The 20,094-nt window shown below is 46.1% G+C and overlaps 2 protein-coding genes across 5 annotated transcripts in view; both read left to right on the top strand.

Moving 5' to 3' along the window:
- The window catches only part of LOC133469439 (protogenin A-like), a 38,421-nt gene extending 34,624 nt beyond the window's left edge, over nucleotides 1-3,797 (top strand). For all 4 annotated transcript variants that reach the window (XM_061756557.1, XM_061756528.1, XM_061756549.1 and 1 more), the window contains exon 19: nucleotides 247-3,797. In XM_061756557.1, coding sequence (XP_061612541.1) covers nucleotides 247-633 — 387 coding nt within the window. In that variant the 3' untranslated portion in view covers nucleotides 634-3,797. The remainder of the gene's footprint in view (nucleotides 1-246) is intronic.
- A 588-nt stretch (nucleotides 3,798-4,385) lies between these two features.
- LOC133469412 (cell cycle progression protein 1-like) lies at nucleotides 4,386-19,799 on the top strand. The gene is given in 12 exon segments (XM_061756443.1): nucleotides 4,386-4,506; nucleotides 4,926-4,966; nucleotides 5,063-5,143; nucleotides 6,245-6,362; nucleotides 8,426-8,728; nucleotides 10,479-10,778; nucleotides 11,457-11,545; nucleotides 11,763-11,888; nucleotides 14,058-14,194; nucleotides 14,360-15,763; nucleotides 19,049-19,132; nucleotides 19,134-19,799. Coding segments are annotated over 10 exon segments (2,706 nt in total). The 5' UTR covers nucleotides 4,386-4,506; nucleotides 4,926-4,966; nucleotides 5,063-5,083; the 3' UTR covers nucleotides 19,219-19,799.
- The last annotated feature ends 295 nt before the right edge of the window (nucleotides 19,800-20,094 follow it).

Below are 20,094 nucleotides of genomic sequence, written 5' to 3'. Positions count from 1 at the left end.
CTACATAAATGGTTGAAAATAATGCTCATCTGAAAGGTTCAATGCAACAGCATTCAATCAAACCGAGCTGAACTCAACAAATATACTGTACTAGTTTGAAGCCATGAAGCACAGGGTGAGCTTTTCATTTAGCAATGCGTCACATACCACTAGAGGGAGCCCTCGTACCACTAATGAGGATCTCTGGTCTAACCGTACAACGTGTCGTTAACGACTTTCTGAGTGGATGTCCTCTCTGTATTGTAGAAGATGAAAGGGGGGGCGGCCTCCTCCCGGCCAGGTTCCACCGTGCTGAGCTACGAAGAGGAGCGGCCCGCCTCCCCGCGGGCTCTGCTCGGGCGGCCCGGAGATTCGGAGGGCTCCTCCGGCGGCGAGGGCGGCCACGCCACCGACGACTCCGGCCGCTTCTCGCAGGACGAGACGGAGATGACCGACCTGTCGTCCGGTCCCAGCGGCCGCCAGCCGTCCGTGACGCCGGAAGACGGCGGCGGCGGCGACGAAGAGGAAGAAACGTGTCGAGTGGCCCGGCACGGTCAGACTCGTTTGAGGTTGGTGGAGTGCGTTGAGGAGCTCTGCTGTCATCAGGAAGCCCAAAGTGGTCGGCCTTTGCTTTCGCTGTCTCAAGTTGTGTGAGTCTGTGTGTGTGTGTGTGTGTGTGTGTGTGTGTGTGCAAAGCCAATTGAGCATTTATTCACATTCATATATCCATGTACTTGTCCTCACTAGTATAGTAAGACAATTCAGCGCACTAGTAGAACGACGAGGGCGCCATAGTGTCTTCTTTGTCACATTTTTTTTTCCATGATTATTTCTGCACACTAGTTGGACAACTACAGTACATGTTACTAGTGAGGCATAGTTCTGCACTAGTTGACATTTGTGTCCTATTAGTACTGATAGCCAAGCATTGGATTGTCGAATAGTGAGGTCAAAAAGTGTAGTAGTACACGGACCTTAAGCAGGATATCAATGATATTGAATATGCTCAAAAGGCTTTCCATATGTATGTGTGTGTGTTAACTTGCAACAAACTTTACCACAAAACTCCACTGGAACCACTTCCTGCAAACTTTTTGTCTTGAACTAGTAGTGAGTTGCAAGTGTACATTGCGTCTGCAAGCGAGTGCAGAGGGTGAATGAGGAGCCACAGACGGAAAGAAACGAAAACACACTTTTTTTATAGCCAAGCCTGGTCAAGTTTTGACCATTTTACTCCAGCTTTTTGGGAATTTTCTCTTGATTTGTTTTGTATGTCCTTTTAAAAAAAAAAAAAAAAAAAAAAAAAGAAATCTCACCTACCATGAATGTTTGGGGAAAAAAAAAAAAAAAAGAAAAGATTGTCAAAACTTTATTTAAGAGAGTTTATCACTGGAGTGAAAGGGACGTCCTTTTCGCTGATTGTCTACCTCGGTCCGCTCGCGAGCGAACCCTCCGCTGTATATTTAATAACTACTGTGTTATGCGACATTTACATAACCTGTGATCCTTCCTGATTATTTTCATTTTTTGGGGGGGAGGGATCGTCATCCAATTTCGTCTCTTTTTTTTCCCCCTTACTTACTGGAATGTAAGGGCGGTGCAGCTTCCATTCCTTCCTCACGCTGGATGCAAAACACTTTTTTTTTTTTTTCTCCTCGGGTGTTGCCGAGGTCGTGAGCCAGTATTAATACGTGTTTTCGAATCCATTATTGAGTAATGGCGTGGAAGCAGGTAATGTGTGTGTGTGTGTGTGTGTGTGTGTATACATATATTATTTTTTTTTTTGGTGTGTTGACGACGTGTCGCCGCCCTCGCTGTTCCTATTTTTATACTACCTGCCATTGATTTGTCTTTGTCGGCTTTCCTAAACTCAGGGAACAAAGTTTAGTCCGTTTTGAAAAGTCACGTGGTGTCACGTGGCGAACTGACAGGGTATCTTCTCAGTACTAAGCTGTGTATGTATTTGCGATGAATGTATCTCTCCGTGCCGGTAGCCGAGACAAACCCGCACAGGACCCGAACGGCCGAACCTTTTGTGATTCTTTTATTTTGTTATTGTTTGACTTCCACTACTACCTCCCGCTTGTGTCAGCGGGCACACAGCAAGTGTACGGCGAGCCGTTGGAACATTTATTCCATATCCGCGATATCCACCTTCGAGTCTGTCCGCTGGATATGAACCCATAATGAATACATGCTCATGCAAGCGCACGCAGCGGGCACGCGGGTACCGAAGCGCCTGACGATCGGCCTTATTGCGGACGCATCTGGACTGTCGTGTTTCTCAGGCAATGCGTCGCAAGTGTTTTCCTCATCAGGGATGTAAGTGAAGAATCATGAACGAACGACATAGCGTTCTACTCCCTGAAATGTTCCCTTTTTGTACTACTGAGTACACAATGTCGTTGAATCGAGCTTTTGTTTTTTCCTCCAGAGTAGATAAAGATTAGCACTTGTCTGCCGAGTAGTTTTCTATTAGCGAGCCAATCGGCAACGGTGACCGACACTAATCCCCAAAGACGTGTTTGCTTACCTGACTTTTGATTTGATTTGAATCTTGTCAGTGGACAGGAAAATGTGGAATAATCAAACACATTCGACCAAAGATGAAGATCAGCGGAGGTGCTGCTCCTCAAAACCAAGCCTTTAATGCACATTAGTGGCCTTCAACTGCGACAAGTTCTCCAGGAAAGTGCCGGCAGCATTCAGCCCCCCCCCCCCCAATCTCACGGAGTGACAATTCCTAATCAGTGCTACGGTGCACACAAAGACAAAGTCGTGCTGACTTTCTCTCAAAACGGATGTTTGTGCTCGCAAAAGCGCACCCGCTCGTCTATTCTGTCATTCACATCGTTTACGAGTGCAGTGCGTTACATGGCCGCGACCGACAGAGGCTCTGTTGAGTCGGTCTCAACTCGTTCAGCTATGGGAACAAATAGGATATTCTAATATGGTTCCCAAAAAATCTTGCTACAGTGAATTCATCTGGTCAAATGCCCATCCCTCGTGTATGAAGCTAATCCATCCTTTTACGGCTTGCACGAAAGATGAGCGGACGCACGGACGGATGTTCTCACATTGCTGCTTCGAAGCAATCAGGGGTTCAATCAGGGGTCGTTTTCCTATGACACAATCGGTTTCATTTGGTTTTCAGGAGCAAACAAACGCAACAAACCAAAGATGTTTTTAAATGGTCGCCGTTGCACGTCGGGGAGAATGGATCAGTTCAAATGCATCCTGTCTGTGTGTGATTTGTTGTCCTTGTCCAGTCTTCTCATATTATTAGCATCTTTCCGAGAAGAAAGCGTGGCACGCCGCACTCGGCTTTAAATCACGCGATTGTGCCATTTCGTTTGATTGAGATTCCAGTGAAAGGTGTTTTTGGTTTTTCTTCAACGATTAGGAGAATCTGGCCAAATGCAACTTCTTCCCTCAGGAGGACAACCTTGCCTGTTGCCCTGCGCTCTTCTCGTGTGTTCCTATCCGATCATGTGCGTTACGAGGGATCGAAATAACAAGAGTGTCTCGTTTTCTCCCTTTTGACAGTAATGTTGTGATGATGAGTTCGAGTGTCGAGAGCCGCGGGTCTTTTTTTTTTTTTTTTACATATAAACTCAGGTGGACCCCGGGGCTGCTCCTCCTCAGAAGAGAAAGTCATGATAATTGAATGTATCTCTTGTAATTATGCTGCTTTTATTAATGCGTGTCTGTCTGTCTGTCTTTGTCATCACAATTATTTGTTTTTTGTTTAGGAGATTTTAGACTGTGGTTACTTACGAAAAGTCTGATTCTTAATAAAAGTACAAAAATATAACAAACTTGTGAGTTGTTTTAATCGGTTTGTGAATGAGTGGGAAAACTCGTGTCGTTGTTCAGTCTTTGAAATCCATCCAAAACAAGTACTGTACAAACAAATACATCAATCCCGAGATCAGGACAAAATACAGTTAGGCATACAACTGACGATGGAATTCGGCTCAGGAAAAATACAAATACAAAAATGTTGCATTTGTATTTTGGAACAATTTGTCTGAGAGTCACAAACATCGGCGTGTGTTGTTCAACTCCTTTCCTTTCCTTGACGACTTGAGGTTGGGCCAAAATAAAATATGTGGCCAGGCGCTTTCGTTTCTTAAGACATGTCACGTTTGTATGCGTCTACCAGGGAAGAAGGTGTTAAACACGCACGTATCACTTTCATTCCACTGTTAGGTAATGCAACGTTGTCGCGTTTCCTTGTTTTTGTTTTCAAAGCTGTTCTACTTCCGCCACGCACATGGGTGGCCCCGCCCCGCCCCGCCCCCCGCCTCAACCCGTTTGGCTACCGCGTGGCCTTATGGGAAAGAAAGTTTTGTTAAGTCGGTGGGTGGCTTTCTCCCCACGGACTTCTCTCCTTTTTTCAAACCACATTTCCCAGAATCCATTGGCTTCGTTGTGACGTCATCTGTTTTTCCGGCACCCAGGATCGTGCAATAGCGAACAGTTTATCTGGAAACAGCTTCATCGTTGCCGGACACCAAAACACAGGTTTTTGTCCTTATTTTTGTTTTCAATTTTTCATTCAGTAATACTCTTCGTTCGTTTCCCCGCAAAGGTGAATTGAGCTTTGCCCATATGAATTGGCGACGGTACACGCTATTGTGTCGTTACTAATGCATTTAGAACCAGTTAATCAAGGTAAAAATCACAATCATGAACAAAACACTTTAGCATAACGACATTTGTTTGCCCAAAGGGTTAAGTGTCGCCTAATCTTCTCCAAATGATCTTATGTCACACTTGCTGAAATGGTACAAACTTGAAAGTTCATGAAATGCATCACTGAGTCGGGACGTAATGGCGCTATGAAGCGACATAAGCCCTCGTCTTCAGCAAAATGTTGACTTGTGCACGCGTAATAATGGTATGCTACGCTTTTATTGTCAATTCTTCAATGTGTGGAACAGGTTTCTCCAAAGGCCTCCGCGTCGACGTTGATGATCACAGCGTACGTGACGTCACCCACGTTTGCGACAAGCACAATTCAAAGTGGGCATCTATGATTGTGGATAACATCTCTTGTTTGGTTTTGCACACTCCTCAGTGCTGCTGACAATCCGATATCATGTCAAACACGTCCAGTGACACCGAGTGGTCCTGTGGCTGGAGCATCGTCAGCATGGAGGTGAAATACAACACCATTCTCCACAAAATTAAGCCAGTAGCTTTGTGCCTTGACATACGAGGGACCCGGCTTACAAGTTTGCTGTTGATCGGACCATTTTTTTAAAAATCGAAGGTGGCAGGTGACTCAACTACGCTTGACACGATTAGAATTTTTAGGGCCGATCAGAGAGTTAAAAAAACAAAAAAACAAAACGATCACCGATCACCGATCCGATCACAAGATGGAGGAATGTGTACTTAATTGTTCCCAAAATTCTATTGAAACACAAATCACGTATGTGAGCCACAGTGACAGACAGAACAAATGAATGGTCTTCTATTAGATGGCAGGAAGTAAACACAGTCGTGAAGGAATTCTCTCGCGGCTGCTCGATTCCCAAGTTCCTCCGCGTAACTGACAGCTTGCAGTTTAAACTGCTCTTCGTAGGCGCCATTTTCGGGGGTCCTTGGCCAAACCCATGTTGTTTTGCACAATGCGCATACCTTTAGCGTCCTCTTTCACCCTTCCCCCTTTAACGTCCGCGTGCGGTCCTCAGTCACGTCCGCCTTTCCTCTATATAAGCGCCGTGTCGGCAGGAAACGCTCCCAGTCAGTCAAGCGGAGGGCACATCAAAGTCAAAGCCCTGCGATTGGCTGGCGACCGGTTCAGGGCGTACCCCGCCTCCCGCCCGAAGATAGCCGGGATAGGCTCCGGCACGCCCGCGACCCTCGTGAGGAGAAGCGGCTCACAAAATGGACGGGATGGACGGAACTCGGTGCACACAGAAGGCGCGCCGCATTTTTAGGCGCCGCCGTCCGTTTTGGACTTTTAAGTGCGCCTTATGGTCGTGAAAACACGCTATACTGTGCAGGCGGCGACGCGGAGTAAATGTTTTTTGCGGAGCCGATCAACGCCGAATTATGACATTCAAGCCGATCAGCATAAAATGCTAAAAATAATGCTAAATACTTTTTAGTTTTTTAGAACAAACGTGGACGGTAAATTTGTATTTGCCTGAGCCTGAGCCCGACAGCTCACAAAATCAAATGAGCCGCACGTTGACTCCTAGGATAATGCTTATTAGATGTCTCGTTTATCTTCTTTGTGTTATGCTCGCAGGGTTCAGATTTTGAGACTTTGATGGCAGACGCCACGGGACGACATGGAGCCGATGACCGAGAGCGCCCTGCTGTGGTGGAACCAGAACTGCGCGACTCTCGAGACTCAGCTTCTGCTTGTATGAATCTCTCTGTCATGAGCTACACTGTTCCGAAACACGAGTGTACAAAATCTATTTCCATGACGTGTGACATTAGCATCTGAATATGACCTTTTGGAAGACTGCGTCGTGCAAATTGAAGTGACTCACACCAGACCTAGTTTCAAGTTAAGTGGAGTAAACCCATATCCAGAATTGTTTTCAACCCATTCTTGAATCGGAATAATCTTTATTGGACAAGTATGTACAAAAAAAAAAAAAAACACGAATAGTTTTTCTCCAGTAGTTGGAGCCGCTCTAGTACGAAAACAGACTTTTGAGACATAAAAAACACAGTCACTGAGCAATAAAAGGTTACCAGTAATTTGGTAATGCCGGTAATTTTGTTTTTTTTTTGTGAGTCCACTAGCAATTAGAGCAGTTTGAAACGACTAATCTCGCAATAGTCCGGTGCAATGACCATTGTGCAAAGGCCGCAGAAACGTCAAGAAATGTATGCGTTTTAAAGTCACTAGTCGTGCGATAATCTGGGACAATGTCGATTGTGCAAATGTTGCAGATGCTACTCAGGCACATGAGCGGCCAGTATTGGTGAACAACAGATTTGCAGGTAGTGCAACAGTGAGTGCACGAGTTATGTATAATTGGCCCGACAGAAACGTGACAACAAACTCGAGAGAAAAATTGGCAGAATGTTGCAATGGAATTGTGAGTTAACTGTTGAAGAAGTTGATGGCAAGCGGGAAGAAGCTGTTGGAATGTCTGCTTGTTTTAGTTTGCATTGTTCGGTAGCGCCGACCCGAGCGAAGGAGCTGGAAGAGGTGGAGGGTCCAGGAGGAGTTTTCATGCTCTTGTTTTAGTTCTGGCAGCGTGCAAGTCCTCAAGGGTGGGTAGGGGGGTACCGACAATCCTTTCAGCAGTTTGGATTGTGCGTTGCAGTCGGAGTTTGTCTTTTTTTTGTATCAGCACCAAACCAGACTGTGATGGATGAACACAGGACCGCTTCGATGAGCGCTGTGTAGAACTGCCTCAACAGCTCCTGTGCCAGGCTGTGCCTCCTCAGAAGCCGCAGGATGTAAATCCTCTGCTTAAGTTTGGCAGTGAACCACGGCTTGCTGTTGTTGAACGTGCGAAATGATTTTGTTGGAACACAGACCTCTTCACAGAAACTGATATAGGATGTGACAGTGTGCGTATATTCATCCTGGCTGCCAGCTGAATTTTCAAATACGGTCCAGTCTGTGCTGTCGAAAGAGCGTTGAAGTTCTATCTTTGCTTCGTTGGTCCACTTTTTCAATGTTTTCAGCGAAGGCTTCGCACATTTAAGTTCTTGCCTGTATGTTGGTATTAAGTGAATTAAGCAGTGATCAGACGAGCCCAGGGCTGCACGAGGTTTGGCACGGCATGCGTTGTTTAGCGTCGTGTAGCGGTGGTCTAAAATGTTATTTTCCCTGGTAGGACAGTCGATGTGCTGCTTGTATTTCGGGACTTCGTGGTTGAGTTTAGCTTTGTTAAAGTCCCCGAGAATAATGAGGGGTGAGTCCGGGTGTTTTTTTTTTTTTTTTCATTTCGTTGACTTGCTCAGCGAGCAAGTAAGCAGTGCGGCATTCGCGTTAGCTTGTGCACCGTCACTGTGCATTGTGTAATAAACAATCACTTTCGTCTATTTGTCGAAAAAAAAAAAGAGCGGTCATTTATGTGTTTCAAAAATATTGAATACATTTCTCAATTGTCTTTTGGGAAAGCCTCCTGAACATTTCTTCAATATTCTTGATATCCAGCTTAAGGTCATACTGGTTGGCCAAATGTGGGAAAAAAACCCCCATCTTTCTACTCATGCTCTGTCGTCATTCTACGAGTGTGCTGCATTGTCGTTAAAAAGCGTTCTAGTACATGGACGGACCGTAAACTGAAGGACAAGAATATTGAAGAAATGTGAGGTTCCATACAATAATTGGGCCTTTGCTCACTTTTGACGGCAAAAGGGTGTGATGGAACTCAAATTTCCCCCTTTTTTGGGTTACATCACATATTTGCCTCTTGTCACTAAACATTCAGGTGTAATTTCTGTACACTTTTAGCTGGATGTAATCATGACAAAGTTGACGGCTCACCGGGAGACCAAACCGTGGACGAGACGTCGGAGAGAACATCACACGGAAACCTCTCGGCCACTCGGTCGCCACTTCCTGTACAAACGGAACCCCGCCGCCCTCAAGCCGGAGCCGATGACGCAGCAGCGAGCGAGCGCGTCGCTGTGTCGTCCTCCAGCGACCACTCGGACATCGTGACGTTGAAGGAGCTGAGGGAGGACGAGCGTGACGAGGGCTCGTATCTGGGCACGTCGAGCAGCAGCCGGTACGCCTTCACCGCCGCAGAGCCCGGTAGGACAACAAGGCCTCGTCGCCTTTGCCCGCGCTTTTTATTTCCAGTCAAACCATTTATATATTGGGGCGCAATGTTACCCCCCCCAAAAAAAAAAAATCCCAGTCTTCCTTGTTCTTTTGTGTTCATTTGACACGGCCAAAGCAGGTCTGAGCTTGAGTCATTGGAACGTTGTGCAGAGCCTCACGGATTTCGGCCGCCATCTCCGACACTTTTACAGGTGGCCTGATTCCAAGTGTGACAATTGAAAAGCTTGTTCGCAAACAACTAATCGACGGGAGAAAGTTGCTCGCACGCGTGCGTCGACTGATCACGGTCACCAATAACGCTTTGCAGTTCTTTCCTGTTTTGCTACTTGCTCGTATTTTCTATTTGTTTGGCTCGCATGAACTTAAGAGAGGGTTTCCCAAACTTCATTGAGCCCGGGTACATATGTTACGTTCGACAAATCTCGGGGCACACCACCGAACAAAAATGGACACAAAAAGCTTTTATAGCCGACTGAAATAACGACAATCTCATCTCAATGTACTCGGAACGCTAACTTGGGCCTGAATTTAGTCAAACTCCAAACTTTTACAGTGAAGCCTCGCTCTTTGCGGAGGATAGGGACCGGCCCGGCCCCTGCCTCATTTTGTAACTCTAACTCTATAACTGCCACAAGATTCCGGCAAAGCGCTTAAAACGGAGGATCATAAAGCATCGACATCATGCTTCTCGTATGTACACGTTACATTTACGACTCTTCACTAGTTCAAAACATTCAACACAAACCACCTTCACGTGAGGCTCATCCAGCGTATTAGCTCTCATACTGTATACAACAACAGTATTCCGATATTTTGGGGATTCATTTCATCATTTATTTCGACCATGTGGAAAAAATAACAAAGACAAACAAGATTTGAACCAAAAAATCCAATGATACATATTCAAAAAGGAGTAGGAAGAAGTTGAAGATATTTACTCCTACCCCGAGATCCGCTTATATATCAAAACAGTACGATAGTAATGTTACGATGATATAACAATAGTAATAAGTGTATTATTCATATCCAAAGAACCCTGGAACAACACACACGCGAAGAGGTCCAAGGTGATTTGCAAACATTGCAAATTCCCACCATGCCGAACCCGCTGCTGCGCTGGGCGAGAACCAATACGGTTTTTTCCCCTTTGACCAAGTTGTGCAAAAAATGAGCCGGCGGTCCCCGAGGCGAGCATTCTTTCACCCGCCTCACGTCGACGCTCGTCTTCTCACGTAAAGTTAGAACGTTTATACGTGTAACTTTGGTGTCGAAACCGTCTATTGTCGGTGAATATTCAGTTAACGTCATCATGTTGTTGTTTTTTTTTATCAAGAAAGAAAATATGTTTCTCCTCCCGTCCGACAGTGGTGACATTTAAGAGCTGACACATAGATTGACATGATTTCCTCATATGTTATAAGTTGTTACGGTAGTTAATTTTGGTGCTGTTTGCACGTCACTAGTACAGAATTTGAGTAAGCAGCTTTTGCTTAAGTTGAAAAACACGAGTTCTTTTTTTTTTTTTTAACTTACTGAAAGGCAAACATTTGCATGATGGAAAATGACACACAAAATACTGACGTCAGGATTATTTTGGCATGAATAATATCACTATGTATGCATGTATGTTTCCGTACGCTCTCTGAAGCTATTTCGTTTTTTTTGAATTGAACACGCAGTATGCGTATTTCCACATGACCGTCGCGTGTTTCTCTGGAAGTTTTGCCAGCTCAGCTGCCGCCTGCGGCCACAAACTCCAGCAGCAGCGAGGGAGAAGTCACACCAAACGTTGTGGTGCGAAGACGCAGGTTGAGGAGGAATACGACAAGCAATGCGACAGAGTCCTGCCAGGGGGAGATGACAATGGAGTCCGAGGAGGAAGACGAGAAGCAGCGGGCGGAGCGAGCCGGAGACGGGCCTGCCGCGCCGACGGCGCGAGGCCGAGGCAGCGGAACCCTCAACTCTTGCATCCTGCTCGCCCTCGTCGTCGCCCTGAGCACGGGCTTCGGACACTTCTATGGTACGGAACCAGCCGTTTTTCTCCCGTTGTTCGATGTGTGGGCAGCACGGCACGGGGGCTCCGACCTTCCAAATGTACGGAATAACATTTCTACTCGTAATGAACTTAACTGAATTGACCTACTTAGTACTTGGGCAGAATCCTGGCATCTTCAAAAGCCTCCCTTTTGTTGAGCCATGAACTTTGCAGCATCAAAGTGAGCGAGCCGTTTTCAATACTTTGGATCGCTCAGTGATTTACCGACACGGCGTGACGCTCGCTTCTGCCATCGAGTCAAAAAGTGCATTGACTTGTTCCGCCTGTCGCGATACGTCGCTGGCGTCCGTAGATGAACAACATCCATTATTTGTAGTCAATCATTTTCCGACCAATAAGGTGAAATTGGATCATTTTCCACAGCACACCTGATGACCTGATCGCTCGCTAATTGGGAATCATTGCTCTGAATTTCATTTCGTAGGCGTCAATGTGAGCGTGAATGCTTGTTCGTCTATATGTGCGCTCCGATTGGTCGGCGACCGGTCCAGGGTGAACCCCACCTCTCCCCCAAAGTCAGCTGGGATAAACTCCAGCTCTCCCTCGTGTGGAGGAGTAGTCTCGGAAATGGATGGATGGATGGATGGATGTTTTAGCAGTTTGTGTCCTTTCTGCAGTCGTATTGTGTTGTCTTGCTTCCAGGCACAGTGCATAAGCAAGAGAGGCGGAAAACCGTAGACCGAGTCAGAGAAAATCAACTCGACGGTGTGAGGGATGTTCTTCAATATCAGGTAAGTGGACACCTTTCCATGGGATGACCAAAAACATTGGAATTCTAAATGGCAGCATTTAGATTGAGCTGGGAAAATCTTTTTCATCATCGTTAATTCCATCTGAAAGTCAAAGCATACATATTCTATGAAAGCAGCCTCATCAGTCCTCGCTTTTTCTTCCTGTCTGCAAGCGCTCAAGTCTTTTGAAAGCGTGTGTTTTTGTTTTCCCATTCAGATCAAAAGCGACAACCTTAGCCTGGATGAGTTGGATGAGCAGATGCTTACTTCATTGTTCATACAAGCTGTCAAGAAGATGAACAAGGAGAACGAGGAGCTCAGCATCCAGCGAGGACGTGGTCGGGTAACTTCCACTTCATTTGCTCCTCCTCTTTTATCTCATTCATAATTGCAAGCCCGGTCGATCCCCTCCCCGCAACCTCGGTCAAATCCGGCCCCTCCTCACTGCTGTCCTTCATCTCTGCCATTATCCACTCTTCTCTCTCCACCAGTATTCTCCCATCATTGCTCAAAACTGGCGGCACGGCGGACGACCGGTTAGAGCGTCAGCCTCACAGTTCTGAGGACCGGGGTTCAATCCCCGGCCGGCCCCGCCTGTGTGGAGTTTGCATGTTCTTCCCGTGCCTGCGTGGGTTCTCTCCGGGCGCATCCCACATCCCAAAAACATGCATTCATTGGAGACTCTAAATTGCCCGTAGGTGTGACTGTGAGTGCGGATGGTTGTTTGTTTGTATGTATGTATGTGCCCTGCGGTTGGCTGGCAACCGGTTCAGGGTGTACCCCGCCTCCAGCCCGATAGGCTGCGGCACGCCCGCGACCCGCGTGAGGAGAAGCGCGACAGAAAATGAATGGATGGATGCTCAAAACTGTAGCTATTCACCACTCTTCTCAAAAAGCTGGTTTAGATAGCAACAAGTACAAAACCTCCTCACCATCTCCAATGTAGCCTTCATTTCCAAAGTCCTTAAAAAAAGTCGTTATCACTCAACTTCACTCATTTATCACATAACAGCCTTTCCGAGCATTTCCAGTATGGTTTTCGTCCGCTCTACGGTACTTCAACAGCTCTATTAAAGATCCTCATTGACCTCTTCATTGCAGCTGACTTTCCACCCGCATTCTACTTGACCTGAGTGCGGCCTTTCACACCATCTCACACCGCATCCTCCTCAATAGGCGCTCATCCGTCAGGATTGCCCACACCCCACTCGACTGGTTCCACTCATACCTCAAAGACCACACTCAGTTCATCCATCTTAAGTCCTTCTCATCCAACCCCTACCCAGTCACCTCATCGTTGCCCCAGGGCTCTGTCCTGGAGCCCCTGATTTTCATCATTTACGTCCTCCCCGCCAGCACCATTCTCCGTAAATGAAATATCCTCTTTCATTGCTTTGCAGATGACACCCAGCTCTACCGCTCCTGCAAACTGAACATCTCACTTCCTCCCTCCAGCCTATCAGAAATGAACGCCTGGTTCACGTCCAACGTCATGAAATTGAACTGAAAAAAACACAAGCTGTACATTATTCAAAATTCACAGTTTCTCCATCCTAGTTGATGGCTCCTTAGTTTCCCCTTCCCCTCAGGTGTAGCATCTGGGTGTCGTTCTCGACAGCACACTATCTTTCCATTCCCGTATCGGTAACATAACCCAGTCGTCTTACTTCCAACCATGCGACATCAACCGACTTCACCCCTCATACCGCCTTATCTTTGTTCACAGTCTTGTCACTTCCTGTCTTCATTATTGTAACTCTCTTCAGCCTTCTCATTTGGTCCAGAACGTCGCTATATACATCCTCACCAAAAACCCCTCTTTCCACAACATCGCCCCCATCCTTCAGCAACTTTACTGGCTCACGGTCAAATGAAGAATTCAGTTCAAACTTATCCTTCAACCTTCAAGGCCCCTCAAAAACTTGCTCCTCCATACTTGTCCACATCACCACTCTAGCCCGAACCCTCCAATCTTCCTCCTCAGTCCACCGGACTGTTTCACCTGCGATTCTGAGTACCTAGCTCTTGAACTCTTTGCCACCAGACCTTCGCAACTCAGTCTCCTTCCACGCCTTTAAATCCAAACTCAAAATCCAAACTATTTCAGATGGCCTACTCACTAGAACTGCACTGCCCAGTATTTTGATTACTTTTCTCTGAATAATTCTTCTATCTATACTGTTGTTTTATTGATGTACAGTGTCCTTGAGCATCTCAAAAGGTGCATACAGATAAATGTATTCAGACACAAATGACAAGATTTCCACATTTTACCAATTTGTAGCAGTCCTATTCACGGGAGATATGGATGGAGCAGTTCCGCAAATAGTGGGAAAAGTGGGATCCAGAAGCACTTTAATATATGTTCAAACTAATCTGACAGTTTTACCTTTAAAAAGAAATGGCTTGTAGATTATTATATTTTGAAAAAATGCACCGGAGGTGCGCACCTACTGCACATGTAGTGACAACTCTCAGTACCTTCCACTAACAATCCCTTTCCACCTTGCAGAAGAAGCTGAGGAAGCAGCGCTTTAAGATTCAAGATCTGGCGGCTAAGGCAGCTGCACCCGACGTGCTTCTGTCTGAAAACCAGAGGCTGAAGGACGAGCTGGAGGGAGCGAAGAAACTGCTTTCCGAAAACCAGAGGCTGGAGGGAGAGAAGAAACTGCTGTCCGAAAACCAGAGGCTGAAGGACGAGCTGCAAGGAGAGAAGAAATTGCATAAGGAGGGAGCGAAGAAACTGCTGTCTGAAAACCAGAGGCTGAAGGACGAGCTGGAAGGAGAGAAGAAATTGCTGTCCGAAAACCAGAGGCTGAAGGACGAGCTGGAGGGAGAGAAGAAACTGCTGTCCGAAAACCAGAGGCTGGAGGGAGCGAAGAAACTGCTGTCTGAAAACCAGAGGCTGAAGGACGAGCTACAAGGAGAGAAGAAATTGCTGTCTGAAAACCAGAGGCTGAAGGGCGAGCTACAAGGAGAGAAGAAATTGCTATTCGAAAACCAGAGGCTGAAGGACGAGCTGGAGGGAGAGAAGAAACTGCTGTCCGAAAACCAGAGGCTGAAGAACGAGCTGGAGGGACAGAAGAAACTGCTGTCCGAAAACCAGAGGCTGAAGGACGAGCTGGAGGGACAGAAGAAACTGCTGTCCGAAAACCAGAAGCTGAAGGACGAGCTGGAAGGAGAGAAGGAATTGCTGTCTGAAAACCAGAGGCTGAAGGACGAGCTGGCGGGAGAGAAGAAACTGCTGTCCGAAAACCAGAGGCTGAAGGACAAGCTGGAAGGAGAGAAGAAATTGCTGTCCGAAAACCAGAGACTAAAGGACGAGCTGGAGGGGGAGAAGGAACTGAAGAAGAAGCTCGACAAGGAGAGGAAGCTTACATATGAGGCGGCGGCCCAAGAGTTCCAGGTCCGCCTGAGAAAGCTGGAGGAGAGGCTGGGCTTTGAGCAGCAGCGCTCCAACCTGTGGGAGAGGCTCTACCTGGAAACTAAAGAAGACCGGGCCAAAGGAGATACGGAACCCAAACAGACGAAGGCAAAAGCACGTACATCAGGGATAGTGAAAGACACATTTGATGCAGTCAAGAACTCCACCAAGGAATTTGTCCACCATCACAAAGAGCAGATTAAGAAAGCCAAGGAAGCCGTAAAGGAAAACCTGCGTAAATTCTCCGCTTCCGTCAAATCAACTTTCCGCCACTTCAAGGTTTCAGCCAGCACCTTCTTCAACAAGATGAAGAGAGAAGGTACAAAATTCGATGCAGAAGACAAATACAAGGCAAAAAAATGCCATCCCCAACAAGACGCCAACACACGGAAATCAGGTAGCACAGTCCACAAAGAGCGAGGCCAGAGCACCAACCCGAAAGGATGCCGAGGAGTCTTCGACTGCGCCTACCATGAGTCCATGAGTGTTTTCAACAAAGCCGCGGAGCCCATACGAGCTGACGAGTTCCACCAGCTGCTGTGGAGCTACTTGCAGCGGGAAGTCCACAACTTCCACCACTGGAAGGAACTGGAGAGCTTCATCAAAGGCTTCTTTCACAACGGCCTCTTCATTCACGACCACATGCTCTTCAGTGACTTTGTGAGCAGGTTGGAACACTACCTGGTGAACATGCCCGAGTACCACGGCCTTCAGGATGACGCCTTTGGCGATATCGACGACTTCATCTACAGACACCTCTTTGGCGAGGCGTACGCAAAAAGCAGTGGGCCCAGGTGAGCAAACTGCTGACACGCTTGGGTTAGGGATCAACAAGAGCGAAAATCAGTCCGTTATTGACACTCCCTCCGTAACCCCACAAAATGTTTAGATTTTTAAAAAAAATTGAAAAAAAATTCAGTTATTTTATATAAATTCATTACACACAGTTCAAGATTGCAAGCTTTTATATGTTGTATTTTTGATGATTATGGCTTACAGATTATGAAAACCTAAAATGTTGTGAATATGTCAAAATCCCAATCAAAAAAGGATATTTTAAGCACAAATGTCAGGCATCTGCAAAGGGTGGACATTTTGCATTCTGTCCTTGGTGGGGCCTCCTTTTTCATGAACTACTGCATCAATGCGTCGTCATGTCGGCGGTCAGATGCAATGGAAGCCCGGCTTGCTTTGACAGCTGCCTTCAGGTCATCTGCATTGTTGAGTCCGGTGTGTCTCAATTGCCTCTTGACAGCGGCCCATCGTTTTTCAATGGGGTTCAGGTCGGGGGAGTTTGCAGGCCAATCAAGCACAGTACCCCGTAGTCATTGAGCCATCTTTCGCTAACTTTGGTAGTGTGGGCAGGTGGAAAATACAATCGGCATCTCCATACAACTTCTGAACAGAAGGAAGCATGAAGTGCTCAAGAAATTCCTGGTAGATTGCTGCACTGACTGTGGACTTCAGAAAACACAGTGGACCAACACCAGCAGATGACATGGCACAGCAAATCATCACTGACTGTGGAAACTTCACACCGGACTTCAAGCAACGTGGATTATGTACTTTGATTTCCAAATGAAATGCAACATTAACGTTTGTCTGAAAGGAGGACTTGGGACTGTGGCTGTGAATATTCTCAGTCATGCTCATGTAATTGTCAGGGCAACTGGACTGTTCTGTTTGTCTTAGAAGATGTTTTGCCTCTCATCCGAGCAGGCTTGATCAGTTCATGCAACAAGGCTTAGTTAGGATGCACTAGCCAGTGTTTATGTGGAAAACTCAACGACCGTATTTTCACGACCATATGACGCACCGCATTCAAAGGCCCAGTCGCACCGTATTATGGGGCGCAGGCATGGCGAAACATACGCTAGCTTCAAACATACGGTAGCATGCATGCACGCGAAAACAATGTTTTTCAAAAGGCAGCGGGAGCAAAACTGAGTTCGGTTGTGCTTTATTGAAGTATTTAACAATGTACTCACGTTATTTTTGGATCAATCCTAAAACCAAAAATCCATCAAAGTCCTCATGTTCTGTATCCGAAATGAACAGCTGGGCAAGTTCTCCATCAAACACGCCGGGTTCCCTCTCGTCATTGTCGGAGTCAGTCGTCGCGTGCGGCTCCTCAGAAATGATGCCGGCTTTTACGAAAGCTTGAGCAACCGTGCACGCAGACACGTTAGCCCGAGCATCCACGATCCATTCACAAATTGTGGCGTAACTCGCCCGCCGCTGCCTCCTCGTCTTAGTAAAGCTGTGTTCGCCATCTGTCATCCATGGCTCCCACGCCGCTCGCAACTTCACTTCGAACGCCCTGTTTACACCGATGTCCAGCGGGCTTGCAAGCGGGCCACGAAACGTTAAGCTAGTTGGTGCTAACACTGTTTGCCGACATTCTGTCCAATCATGCTCTGAAGCTTCGGTAAACATTAGTTTGTGCGCATCAGAATCAGAATCATCTTTATTTGCCAAGTATGTCCAAAACACACAAGGAATTTGTCTCCGGTAGTTAGAGCCGCTCTAGTACGACACAGACAGTCAATTTACAGAACACTTTGAAGACATAAAGACATTGACAAAAAACAACAACAAACAACAATTGTGCACAAAATGTTGACAACAGCGACGCCCAAGTATGTTGTCAACGCAATCCGTCGGGTTCACGTCAGTGTGCACTGTCGGAGAGTTGTCGTTGAGATCTCACACGACACTAAAATCGCCTGCAATAGCTGATGGGGCCGATATCGGATCGAGGCATGAAATAGACACCGTGAGTTTTCCAATATTCAACTTTTTCCCAATATTCTCATTTTCTGACACAGAATTTGGGGGTTTCATTATCTGTAAGCGGCGGCACGGTGGCCGACCGGTTAGAGCGTCAGCCTCACAGTTCTGAGGACCCGGGTTCAATCCCCGGCCCCGCCTGTGTGGAGTTTGCATGTTCTCCCCGTGCCTGCGTGGGTTTCCTCCCACATCCCAAAAACATGCATTCATTGGAGACTCTAAATTGCCCGTAGGCATGACTGTGAGTGCGAATGGTTGTTTGTTCCTATGTGCCCTGCGATTGGCTGGCAACCAGTTCAGTTCAGCTCAGAAAATGGATGGATGGATGGATTATCTGTAAGCCATAATCATCAAATTTACAAGAAACAAAGTCTTTAAATATTTACATTTATGTAATGATCCTCTCTGTGTTGACAAAAAATGTCGAACTTTTTCCCCATATTTTAATTTTGGGGGAAGCACCTGTGCAGTGGTGCCTTGATTTCCAAGTTGAATTTGTTCCGTGAGCAGGATTTTGGCTCAACACACTCATCAGAATCAGAATCAGAATCAGAATCATCTTTATTTGCCAAGTATGTCCAAAACACACAAGGAATTTGTCTCCGGTAGTTGGAGCCGCTCTATCTAGTACAACAGACAGTCATATCTCAAATCAACTTTGCCCTTTGAAATGAATGAAAATTCATCTGTTCCAGACCCCCCCAAAAACACAAAAATAGCAATGTACAGTATTGTATAAAATATCCAGCGATAACATCGTAAAATAAATCCAACTGATACTTTTTTTTACTAGCGCTGAACTTAAACTTCATTTAAGAGTTCGAGACTAGTTCTTGTACACTCACCTGTTGTAAATGTGTATTCACAAAGCAGAATGCTTCATACATAATAGGGTTTCCCACATAAACATTTCTTTGTGGGAAGCCACTACAATTGAATTTTGGCCACCGCACATAGATATTGGCTTCTTTTGTGTGTCTGCTAAGAATCCACACTACCAATTTCCTTTCTGATACGCGACTCAAAATACAAATGTCCCTCAAATGATTGAAGTAACAAAAGTAGCAATATTTAATTTTGAGAATCGATCTTCTGGTATGAGTGGCATCGACATTGTCAGCCAGATATATATGCAACTGTAAAGTCTCCTGTCCACCATTCATGCAGCGTCAGCTCAGCTTCCCACTTCGCACTGCCACACTTTGCTCTTTTCCATTTTCTCATTTGGGCACTTGCTGTACGTACCTCTACTCGTTGTATTCTGACATGTTTGATCTCGAATCTTGCAGCGGGCCTCTCGAACGACCAGACTCGTACTCTCGAGAGGAGTCGAGGATGAAACATCAAGGTCTTCGGCAGCAGAGACAAAAGAGCGTGGCATCGCAGCAAGCCAAGAAACGGGCACTTGGCCGACGTCAAAATCAAACCGGGCCCCATGCCGTCCGAACGCAAATACTGAATACTTCTCGACAGGTTTGATAGTAATACGTACTCGATTCTTTCGTCCTATTCTGGGTTCCTCTTGATGCCTGTTTGCACAATATTCTTGTTTTTGAACGCTACTGAATGTCCTCCGGGTGGTTGTCCGTGGATTCCGGTGGAACATTTTCAGATGCACTTTAAATGTATTGGCTTTGAATTGAGATATTTTCATGTTTTGAAAAGAGCATCTGTGTTGCGGGGGGGGGGGGGGGGGGGGGCAAAATACAAAAGGAGGGTGTTTTGGCAAGGCCATGAATTCACTGCTCCGTAACAGTAGCGTCTTAACTTTCATTGAAATAATACCGAAACATTGGGTTACAAATGAGGTGCACGCGCTGTTCTTTTAGTCCAATACGCAATTAAAATGCTGTTGTCCACTCCAAACATTGCTAACGCTCGACAATGTTGACCTTTGAGACAGTTGGCAGGAATCAGCTTCAACAACTGTTAGTTAACACTATGATTTGTTTACGAAGGTGTGATTGGTTATGGTATTCTATGTAAAAAAAAAAAAAAAAAGACTTAAAATAGCTGGCAGCCCAAGCTATTGTGGGGGGGGGGGGGAAAGCAAGTGGATTTGATTTGTAGTGTGACGCAATTTAATGCTGTTCTAACATTCCATTTTTTGTTCTCATCTGAATGAGACACAGAGAGAGAGAGAAGTGGGGGGGGGGAAATAACTTCACAATTAAGATTTTTGTGTAAAGTATGATTATTATTATTTCATCAGCTATTGCATGAAGTCGGACATGGTCGCCAAACGTTCCTGTGGTTGCCGATGCCGTTCATAAATAAAGATTCTTCTTCCAACTCCTCCCTGAGTGTGAAATATGTCTGTTGTTTTCGTGCAGTT

The sequence above is a fragment of the Phyllopteryx taeniolatus genome, chromosome 2 (assembly GCF_024500385.1).
Source record: "Phyllopteryx taeniolatus isolate TA_2022b chromosome 2, UOR_Ptae_1.2, whole genome shotgun sequence".
Taxonomy (NCBI): Eukaryota; Metazoa; Chordata; class Actinopteri; order Syngnathiformes; family Syngnathidae; genus Phyllopteryx; species Phyllopteryx taeniolatus.
The sequence above is the reverse complement of the archived record's forward strand: the minus strand, read 5'-3'. Positions and strand labels throughout refer to the sequence as shown.